At 35.4% G+C, this 11773-nt stretch overlaps 1 protein-coding gene across 1 annotated transcript; it reads right to left on the reverse strand.

Annotated features, from left to right (window-relative positions):
* Positions 1–8315: 8315 nt before the first annotated feature.
* On the reverse strand, positions 8316–9477 carry LOC118734321 (40S ribosomal protein S6). The gene is made up of 3 exons (XM_036464043.1): positions 9369–9477; positions 8958–9162; positions 8316–8897 (listed from the first exon to the last, which is right to left on the reverse strand). The coding sequence occupies exons 1-3, from the start codon at positions 9372–9374 to the stop codon at positions 8362–8364; spliced, it is 747 nt and encodes a 248-aa protein (XP_036319936.1). The 5' UTR covers positions 9375–9477; the 3' UTR covers positions 8316–8361.
* Positions 9478–11773: the final 2296 nt, after the last annotated feature.

Genomic DNA, 11773 nt, shown 5'->3' on the forward strand with positions numbered 1-11773 from the left:
TTATTTTTTTATTTTTTTTATGTATGTTACCGCATAACTTTGGACGACGTCAACCGATTTCGATAATTCTTTTTGCAGGTAGTGTCTCAGAGGTGGTCCCATACAAATCTGGTTGAGATCCGATCAGTGGATCATGAGATATATATATATATTTTTTTTTTATATGGGAGTTGAAGTCGGTTTTTTTTTGCTAAAAATTATTATTATGCAAATTCTTCTATAAATCATGTCGTTGTGTTAAATTATTCTTTACCTTATGTGTGCACACGTTGTCACAAGCGAAAATTAAGAAAATTGCAGTAAAAAGCCACCACAAAATTGTAAACAACGAACAAATATAAACAAACGGCTAATGTCAAAGTCGCCCAACTTTTTTCCTAAATGCGATTATAACGGGCTACTAAGAAGAAGGCGTGATCTTGTATTTTCGGTTCATGAGAATAAATTGGTTTAGCACAAACAAAAGTAAAATGAGTGGAAATCAAAATATTAATGATGTACTGGACTGTGTAAGTGCTTGTGTGTAAAGCAAAGAGTTCAACCCTCTAGTAGGCAGAACCGCCTCCAGACGGTCGTTAACTAAACACCTTTTTAGTGCACCTATAATCATTTTTTTCTATATTCGTAAGGCACGATCTTTAGACAAAAATCGTACCCTTACGGCGAAGTAAATTTTAATCCGTTATGTCAATCCGTTTTATTTTAATCGGCAGTTGAATTACAGATTTTGAAAACACGGTTAAAATTAATTATTTCTTGCTATTTAGTAATTTCGTAATTAAAGAAATTTTTTCTTTTGAAAAATTTTTTGATATAAAAAAAATTCGGTGGATTTCGTTGTTAAAAGCACCGTATTTTAATATAAGTTTTATAATTATGTCACCATTCGAAATGGAGAAAATTGCTTTCGAACACAGACCGTCTACAGACCGGCTTGCCGACATATAAAACCCCAGTTTTGCATTTTTGACCGTCTGCAGACGGCATTGCCGGTTCGTAGGTCAACATTGTGTAAGAGAAAGCTGAAAATATGTGTAAGTATATAGACGAGCCCGTCTCCAGACGGTCTTGGTTTTTCTCCCCTGTAGGAAAAAGTTACTGTCTCAGACCGAAATGGACATCAGTTTTGGATTTCTCGTGCTAAAATCACCCAGTCCTGAATTTTTCAACTCATAAAAAATTGGCCTACTAGAGGGTTAAAACTGATTTATAAATAGTAAAATGTTTACAGCAGAATATCAAAACGGTGCAACAACCAAGGCATATTCAACAAGGTAGAAGTGAAAATTCAGTCGAGCTCTCTCATACCTGACTGTAATGTCAAAAAATGTAAACAAAGAAATTAACCCTTTGTTATGCATTTACCATATTTGATAGAACTCAACATCTTTGAAATTAAAGTTTTTGTAAATATGAAAATATTTAAAATCTCATTAGAATCAGCTTCATTTTATTTATTGAATCTTCGGTTTAATGTAAATATGGGAATGCATACTTATACAAAATTACACACTAAATGAAACACACTCATTTATAAAACCGTTTTGACAATTTTCTTGCTTTTACTATCCCAATGTTTTGAGCATTTATTTTTTTATTGAAATACTTAGTTCTAAAGTATATTAGTCATTAAAAAAGTTAGATTCTTCTAAATTTACATCAGAACTTAACTTCAATAATTTAGCTATTAAATTTTTGCTATTCGAAATTTCCTTTCCATTAAATTTATTAAAAATTACTTTCAGTTTCTTTATGTCAACAAGGAATACTGGTTTAGGTTTTATCAGACCACCATTTGAAATTTGGCCTATCCATGTATGTATATGAAAGGGAGATTTTCTTTTCATATTCTGTATGATAAATCCTGCACCTGGGACCAAACGCGTCCACTTAGAAATACTCGGCTGCGATGGGCAACAAATAAAGTCACGACCACACGTGAAGAGTCTCCTAATGAAACATCGCCGCAATTTGCCCACCGTTGCCGCTTCACTTGACAATTCGAATGTTTAAAATATCGCACAAGTTTGTTGTCCAGGCTCTTGACTAACACAACGCACCGCTCGCAATTCCTTTTCATTTTATTATGTATTTAAAATCAGTCGCACAGCTCACAATTGAAAATTTATATTAAAAAAAAAATTTTGAATACTATAGGGTTAAGAGTTGACATTTCAGTCGCAGTTCAAAAGAGAGAAATGTCGAAATCACTTCTACCTTGGTATGCCTTGGCAACATCTGTTCACTTGCAAGTTTTTACCCAAGAACGATAGAATACAAGATTGCGCATTCCCGCAGAATGACATTTGTGGCAACGGGTAAACAAAGAATATGGCGAAGAACAATGAGTTGACAGTTGTGAATTTGCAGTGAGAAAACGTGTTTTCTTCTCGATTCACCAATTTCTCAAGCCATCTTTGAATATAGCAAATTAAGCACTACGTTACAAAAAATATACAACCACTCTTGAAATGTGTTCAAAAGAATAGGTCTTATTAATTAACTATTTAGAATTTTTGTGTTTGTATTGCAGGTGCCAAAAAAGTGATAATATCTTGTCGCATCGCATGTTTTCCTGCAGAAAGTGGTCGATGCTTGCTTACCTCCGATTTTAGTTTGTAATTTGTGGTATTTCAGCGTTTTCAACTTAACATGTCGTGTTTAAAAGTGGTCCGTAAAGTGCTTCATGCATATTACGCTGGTGTCTAAATTTTATGGCTTCTCCTGCCGGCAGACTGTACCCACTTTCTGGCCAAGGCGTCGTCGCGGGGAAACAAAAAAAACTGCATTTGGGGGCTTTACCCCTACGGCTGCTGCAATTCAACACACGACACGACATTTTTATAAAGTTTTTATTACAAATAAAACGTTTTTTACTTCAGAACGCACGAATTACTTCGATTTTTCACTTGAAAGTGCACAATACGTTTGCACTTGTTTCTAAACAAAAAGTTTGTTTACGTATTGCCATAAATGTCAAAGTCGGCAAAACCAAACTAGCGGTTTCGGGAATGCGCCACCTTCAGTTCATTTCACCATGGTTTTTACCATGATAAAAACATAGCAAGGTAGAACCGTTCTCTCAATTTGTCGGCCATGATTTTTTTTTTGAAGTTTGCCAACATTTTAAAATCATATAAAAGTGAAAATAAAAAATTGAAATTGTTCGAAATTGTTGTTGCTTGAGATTGAAAATGAAAATGTGTGTGTGAGTTTGTGAGTAAATTTAAAAATTAAATTGTTTGGAAACGTCAAGAATTTTAAAAGTGACTCTCAGCGGTTCTACCTTACTATATTTTTATCATGGTTTTTACCAAAATGAATTCAACAAAGTGTGATTGGCTGCGTTTCTTTATACATTCCGGATAATCCAATTTCACAGCCGGAATAAACAGAATGCGTTTGAAATATACGTCAACATGTCATCAGGAACGTTCTAAAGAATAAATAAACAAAAAAGTTTATTCCAAACGTTCAGAATGAATAAAGAAATGCAGCCATTGATTTTGACATTGCTCTCATAAGAAACAGGCTATAATGTCAAACTGAAATGAATTCTTAACCTATTTTAATTTTTTTTTTCAAATTTGAATTTGTTTAAAAAAAAGTTACTCACAAATTTTTCAAGCAACAAATTTTCTTAATAAACGTGAAATTGTTAAGAGATAAACCGCCGAGGAGAGCAAGTAAGTACGTTTAAAGTTGGGTAATAAGTAAATACGTTCGACTTTTCTTATATATTTAATGTAAGGAAACCAAGATGAAACGGAGCAAAACGTTTGAACGGTGCGCTGTATGCAATAAAAGTCAGGACACGAAATTAGTGCGATGTTTTAAACCACCTAGTTGCGAATTGAGACGGCAGCGATGGGAAGAAAGCTGTGGTGTTGTACTACGTGTTTCATCTCGCGTTTGTGAAAACCACTTCAAGGAAAGTGATTTCATTAGTTGTCCGTCCGAATCAAGCACTTTCAAACGAGCTCGTTTATACCCAGGCGCAGTCCCAATGCCATACGAAATAACTGAAACAAGTGAGGATTTAGAACGCGATCAGGATACATTATTTGTTGATGTCCAAACTCAAACAGGCCAGTCTTTAGAATGCACGTTGAGAACAGAAATATTTCTTCTTACCGAAATAATTATAACCATGCAAGCAAGTATGGAAGAGCTTAATTTAAAACTGCTTGAAGCAAAGTCTTTAATGGAAAACTATTTCGCATGAAAAAATCTAATTTCAAAATTGTTACACACAAATTGTTGTCACATATAAAATTGGAAATAAATGTAAAATCCTACTTTTATAAGTGTCGCATAATGTTTAGGATAAAAAATTTAAATATAAAAATAAACGCACTAAAGCATAAAACTTGGGCAATCAAAAACAAGAAAATTGCTAAAACTATTTTATAAACAACTTGTTTTATTTTATTGACAAAATATATATATTCCAGGTAATGTAAGTAAAACAAAACTATAATCAAAATAAAAGCCTAGGGCATCAGTGCTGACAAGATACATGCAAAACTAAGGGTTAATTCGTTTGTTTATACTTTTTGACATAATAGTACCTTAAAAGAGAGCCGCACTGAATTGTCAATCACACCTTGTTTAATGCACCTTGGTTTTTACCATGATTCAATAATAAAAGGTTTGCTCAAAAAACAGGTTTCTCGCTTCCTCTTGACAAAATCGGCTCCCTTAGCAAGGCACTGTGTGTGGGTACAAAGCTTACCCAACAAGCAAATTAAACTTAAAGAAAGGTTTTTGAAAGTTTTGTATTATAAACATTAAGCTTACAAAACGTTGATTTTTTGTTTGTAAAACGCTTGAAAGTAAGCATAATATAATCGAAAAGGAACCTTGGTTATAAGCGTAGAAATATAAACTTATAATAAATGCTGAAAAGAAAGCTTTGTATAAGCGTAAAAGTGTAAACTTATAATAAAGGTTAAAAAAATTGTTTATAAGCGTATGAATATAAACTTACTAAAAATTTCCAAAATAAAGCTTTTTATAAACGTTTTTATAACCCTTTATTTAAAGATATTTCAGTAAAAATTCATACATAGAAACTAATAGAAATGAGAATTTTCGACGGACTCATCTACAGTCGCGAAAATATAAATAGGGAAGAGACATTTTAGCATTCAAATTCACGATAACATACAAACATTAAGCATAAAAAAGTTAATTATTAGATCTCGTTGCGTGCACCAGCTTTTAATTACATGCGGTTATTAGGCAAATTGGAGAAACGACATCGATGTAGCTATATATTGCGCTTCATCGCCGCCATTCTCATTGATGGACTTTTCTAAAAAAAATTTAATATATTTTTAATTGAATGTTAAAGTAAGCAAGGAGCCTTTTATGTTCTCCGCGTACTTCACTATTCAAATTTATAATTTATTCACACTGTTTTTTTTTCACTTCTTAAACGCGATATTTCTGCCTGTTTTTACCGCATTGCTTTTATATTATTTTTTCTTTTAATAATATATTTTAAAGAACGTAAACACGTCACTGACAATTGAAAAAATGTTATATTTACTGCTTCATGTCGTTGGCATTTGCATTTCATTTTTAAGTTTAAGCGATTTATAAACATTCGCTCTCAACACTTATTAAAGGTTTATTTGAAAAAACTTTTAATAAACTTAATATTAAAAACGCTTATTTAACGCTTATTATAGCAAACTTACTGTAAGTTATTTTTAAAAACATTTACTGAAATGCTTGTTGGGTTTTGTAAGGGCGCTAAGGGAATGTCAAAAGTCTAATGTCACTAATGAGCAAACCTTTAATTATTGAATCATGAGTTTTTACTAGTTTTGTGTTCAATAACTTCTTCTGCTAGTTTTCTCTTCTCAATTTCACGCTCTATTTTGCTTTTACGCTCTCGCTGCAATGTTTTACTCATGAATGAAAGACACAAGATCACGCGGGAAGGAAAGAACGAAAAAAAGTTGTTTTCTAGCTGCCGAAATCTCGACGCCATCTTTGTTGTAAGAAGTAAACAACGAAGAGAACGGAGAAAACCGCGAAATTGTTGAACGCAAGAAAAGTCATTTTTATTATGCAAATTTTTTCTATAAATCATGCCGTTGTGTTAAATTATTCTTTATCTTATGTGTACACACGTTGTCACAAGCGAAAATGAAGAAAATTGCAGTAAAAAGCCACCACAAAATTGTAAACAACGAAGAAATGTAAACAAACGGCTAATGTCAAAATCGTTCAACTTTTTTCCTAAATGCGATTCTAACGGGCTAGTCTCCTGCCCGCGTGATCTTGTCTTTCTGGTTCATGTGTTTTACTGGGGAAGTTACTATAGGTGCGTTCGTTTAAAATCTCCAGTAAAAACCAACCAACAGCAAAATTCCGGCGAAATGTCACCAGTTCTCTCACAAGAGAAAAATATCCAAAACAGTACGCAAGGCGTATTTAACAAGGTGGTGTTGGCCGTATAGAAGTAAAAAATTACACTAACAAATTATACGCTGATGTCCATACTGTCATTGGTATGAGGTACAACAAACACATCATTTTGACGTGATGGCCTCCACGGCGAAAAATTCAGCTGTTGCCCCAACACCACCTTGTTTAATACACAAAAATTTTTCCAGCAGAAACCAGCAGCTTCCCCTCAAAATGAAATGTCACTTTGCTCTCTCAATTTCCCCAACTTTGCAAGTTTTTTGCGTACGCCACCGCAAAAACCTGAAAGTTTTGGTTAAACTTATACAAACCTAATTCAACCAGAAGCAGACATAGATGTGCCCATGGTTACCATGCCCGGCAGCTCCGCATACCTTTGTGAATCCATTGCCCTAGCGCGCTCTTACTCCGCTGCTATAACTACAAATGCATCAGAATCCATAATTTTCCTCAAAATATTAAAGATCAATCAATTTTACTATAAACAAGCTCATAATGAGTGCTTTTTTAATTCCTTTCCCCTTTGTTTTCCTTCATACACATTTTTCAGCAAGGGTTGCAGCATGTCGATTTTTCGTTTTTCGTAACGTAGCTACGAATTACGAAAATTCGGATTCTAGAATAAGGGTGTTACAGGCTAAGCTAATATCCGCGGCTTGCGTTTTGGTACGCACGCCGTAGAATTTTTTGTTTTGCGTCACCCGAAAATGGCTTGCGTGCGTTTGCATTTGATTTCATTGAGCGAAATGTCAAATCAAAATGTCACGCAGAACAAAAATTGGAAATTGAGTTAGCTTCATACGCGCGCCGTTCAATTTCGGTTGGTCGCATACAAAATGTATGTGCATGAGAAATTTTTGACAGTAAATTGGCGGCGTGCGTGAATATTAGGTTAGCCTGTTAGTATGAAGAATTTTTGGTTTTAGTACTAATACAACTAGAAAATGTCAGCAGCATTCTGCACAAGTAAAGGAGCCGATTTTATGTGTGGGAGCGAGAAGACTGTTTTATTACAAAACCTTTCTATTCGTGCCTATTACGGTATCCGACGGATGCCATCCGCAAGGATCTAATCAGATTCGTGCTATCGGAATAAACGAGTGCGAAGGATTAGATTCGTGCGAATGGTATCTGTCGGATCGGAATAGGACTAGTTCCGAGGGATGCCATTCTCATGAATCTAATCCTTCTCATTCGCTTGTTATGACAGTCCCTGCAAGAACAGTGACTATCATTTGACAAATCATTTGAGTGGCAAGACTGATAGAGATTTCTGTCACTGGCTAGCTACAAGTTTCTATCAATTCCAAAGGGCAGTGTGAAAAATCTGATGTAAACATTTGTGTACAAATTCTTCCGTCTTTCTCCAACTTATGGCCTTATTTTATGGTCTCTTTTTAACCAACGCAAAATTTGCATATGTGTTAGTAAGATAAATGAGAATGTGTTAGTTTCCATCACACAATTCTTGTATGGTACAAGTTTCTATCAAATTCTAAAGGGCAGTGTGAAAAAATCTGATGTAAACATTTGTGTTCCGTCTTCCTCCGACTTATGGCATTATTTAGTTGTCTCTTTTTAACCAACGCAAAGTTTGTACATGTGTTAGTAAGGTAAATGAGAATGTGTTAGTTTCCATCACACAATTCTTGTAGGGGTGCGAATCGGATTAGATCCGTGCGGATGGCATCCGTCGGACACCGTAATAGGCATGATTATTGAATCATGATGCGCAACCAAGTTGAAATGCCGAAGTGCAACTTGTTGCGCAAATTTGCATTGATGAATTTAGAGGCCTTCCCTTCTGAAAGTGACACCGCTATTTTATGGGACCTATGGGCCGCTTCCCCCCTAAGGAAATGACGTTTTCTCGAAAGTTAAGATATTTAAATCCTTTATTTTGGGATCCTTTTAAAAAAATTACTTTTTGTCACTTGAAATTGAGCTCTTCGATTCTCTCACAGAAGCAGACCGCCGCCTCTTAGCCTCTTCACGTTTGGCCTTGGACTCCTTCTTACGTTGTGCCAACAATTTAGCATAATCAGCAGCGGCTTCTTTAGATGCGGCTTGGCGTTTCTTTTTCAGTGCAATACGTCTACGCTTCCTTTGGAGGACAACTGGAGTAACTAGACGCTGGATCTTCGGTGCCTTGGATGTGGCTTTCTTATTATCCTTTGCTGGCAACGGGCGACGAACAACAAAGCGGCGCACATCGTCATCCTTGGTCAAATTGTAAAGCTTACGAATTTTGCTTGCACGTTTAGGACCAAGTCTTCTTGGAACTGCTGTGTCAGTGAGACCGGGCAGTTCTTGCTCACCTTTCTTCACAATAACGAGAGCCAACACCGACATGTTGCCGTCGACAATGCAACCACGAACAGATTTCCTTTTCCTCTCACCAGTACGGCGAGGCCTGTAGCAAGAATGACCCTTTTTCAACAACAGACGTACACGACCTGAAAAATATATATACTTCGACATCCACTAAAATTTATTATAGAACATTTTTTATTTACCGTGGGACAGGACGCCTTGTTTCATCGGGAAACCTTGTTTATCGTTTCCACCGGCGATTCGAAGATGATAACCTTTCCATTCATCTCCAAGCACATCAGCCTCTACAATTTGTCCCATTCGCTTCTCATAGAACACACGAAGCTTGTGTTCATCCACAACTTCGAATAGTTTCTGGCATCCTGTAGCCGGGTAAGACACGTTAAGCTATCAAATAAAAATAAAATTATCCAAAAAAGTTAAGGAAATACGGCATTATCAATAGATAATCTGCAAGTATCTTGACGATCAATTCAAAACCACATAAATTTTTACATCTCAATTCAGAAAAGTATTTGCTACTACAATAATAATCGAAAAGTTTGTGCGGAGAAGTTTTTTAAACGAAGATATTTAACAAAATCGCCACACACCTTCATTTTTTTAGTCCAAATTCATGGAACACCGAACAGAAAAAAGGAAAGCAAAGTATTTTTGCACCCATGGGTGGATGTTCAACAACAAAAGTATTCACAATGATTCTAGTCATAGGTAAAATTGCCGGTATAGCAGTTCATAAATATTATTCCAAGCAGGGATGCCGTTTGGATCTAAATAGATCCGATTAGATACATTTTTAGACGAATTTTTGCGGGATACTTATTTTTTCCGATCAGTATAAGGGCCGGTTACTCAATGTCTGGTTAACACTAATCTGCGGTTAAACATCGTTATCGACGTCTTCGACTCCATGCATACAACAGGAAGTCGGTAACGTCGATAACTATGTTTAACGGGAGATTAGCGTTAACCAGACATTGAGTAACCGGACCTAAATGTGGATACTTTTTTAAATAGCCCAAAATTTTATATTTTCTATAAAGTTTTTTTTTTCGTTCTAAAAGCGATTTTCATTAGAGATGGTAGAAAACATTACGTTTTCTAAATTTACTGAAAATCGCTACTTAAGCGTGAAATTAAAACATTTTATTTTTTGTGAACGAAGCAGTGAACATATGAAGAGATATAAGCGCAATTGTTTTAATTAGTTAAAAAGGATGCTTTAAGCAAGATCTTAATATACATATATATAAAGTAAATAACTCTTTCTGTAGTAATATCTTTCATATCACATATTTTCATTTATTAATTTAAAAAGAAAGAAGATTTCAATGTAGTTTAAACAACACTGTTAAAAAAAACTAAATTTAATTTATTTAAGGAAATTTGTATGAATTTTACTGAAAAGACTTTAAATACGCTCTAAAAAAATTGTGTTTATTTGCGCATATTAAGGGCCGGTTACTCAATGTTTGGTTAACACTAATCTCCGGTTAAACATAGTTATCGACGTTACCGACTCCCTGTTGTATGCATGGAGTCGAAGAGGTCGACCACGATGTTTAACCGCAGATTAGTGTTAACCAGACATTGAGTAACCGGCCCTAAGAGAGGTGACCAGTTTCCTCTTTTAGGGCCGGTTTCTCAAAGCCTGGTTGACACTAATCCCCGGTTAAACATCGTTATCGACGTTACCGACACCGTATTATATGTATGGAGTCGAAAACGTCGATAACGATTTTAACCGGTGATTATTGTCAACCAGGCTTTGAGCAACCGGCCCTTAATGTGTGCAAATTTGCCGGTTGCTCAATGTCTGGTTAACACTAAACATAGTTATCGACGTTACCGACTCCCTGTTGTATGTATGGAGTCGAAGACGTCGATAACGATGTTTAACCGCAGATTAGTGTTAACCAGACATTGAGTAACCAGCCCTAAACATTGCCTGTTTACTTTTACATACCAAATTTGTCGCGAATAGCGAAATTCCACATGGTGCAAACGGCCCTTAGGGCCGGTTGTTCAATGTCTGGTTATCACTACTTGCCGGTTAAACATCATTATCGACGATTTCGACATCATGCATATAACATGTGATCGATAAAGCAGTCGTTGTATCTAACCGAAGCTTCTACCTCCGATTTGTGCTAATCAGACATTGAACAATCGGCCCTTAGAGTGTACTTACTATGCCTTTGAGAACATACCCACACTTTGATCATTACCTCTCATCTGATGAAATAGCAGGTAACATCTTTGATGGTACTGCATCTGTATCGAGGCGTCTTCTCCTGGCATTAATACTTGCATAAATGATTTCATTCGATTTGAAGTGCAGACCGCAAACTTTCGATGATCCAGTTAGTTGAACACCACACGCATTCATCCACTCCCTTTGCGTAACATCTGTTGGCACACGAAACATACCTACCCCATTGTTGTGGGTGCTTCTGCATAAACAGCAAGTATCTGACATTTTAAACGATTTTTTTCTTTTTGTTCTTTAATTTCTAAAACAATTATTTTTTGATTTGAAATCAACAATTTTTTTATTTTGAATAAAATGGGTTAACGCAATGACAAAACCGTTGTCATATAAGCGTATGAAAAATAAATATGTCATATATTGATTTCACTTTGCTTATTACACTATGTTCTGGCCCAGTTATGCATACTTGCCCTGCTTTACCATTAGTAACCGCTTACATTAGTAGGGACACGATATCGATCCGAAAGTATCGATATGGTACTCATTTAAAGGCTGTGTGCGAGTACGTCTAAATTGCTACCTAAATAGAGAAAAGTCCTAAATCACTGGAAAGTGTCGGTAACGCAGTGAATAGGAACAATTTAGATTTTCTGCGAGCATACTTTTCAACCTAAATTTAACTGTGAAATATAAAAGGGCGTACGATTAAGCGAACAATGATTTTTTTATAAGTTTTAAGTAATTTTTATCTTTTCTATGGCACAAAAAAGAAAATTTTCACAAAAA

This window comes from Rhagoletis pomonella, unplaced genomic scaffold, assembly GCF_013731165.1.
Source record: "Rhagoletis pomonella isolate Grant_MI unplaced genomic scaffold, Rhpom_1.0 Rhpom_scaffold_00002, whole genome shotgun sequence".
NCBI lineage: Eukaryota > Metazoa > Arthropoda > Insecta > Diptera > Tephritidae > Rhagoletis > Rhagoletis pomonella.

Coding starts and splice junctions, on each gene's coding strand:
- LOC118734321 (XM_036464043.1), bottom strand. Junction 8,898..8,957: donor ACAAGGCGTCCTGTCCCACG/GTAAATAAAAAA, acceptor TATATTTTTCAG/GTCGTGTACGTCTGTTGTTG.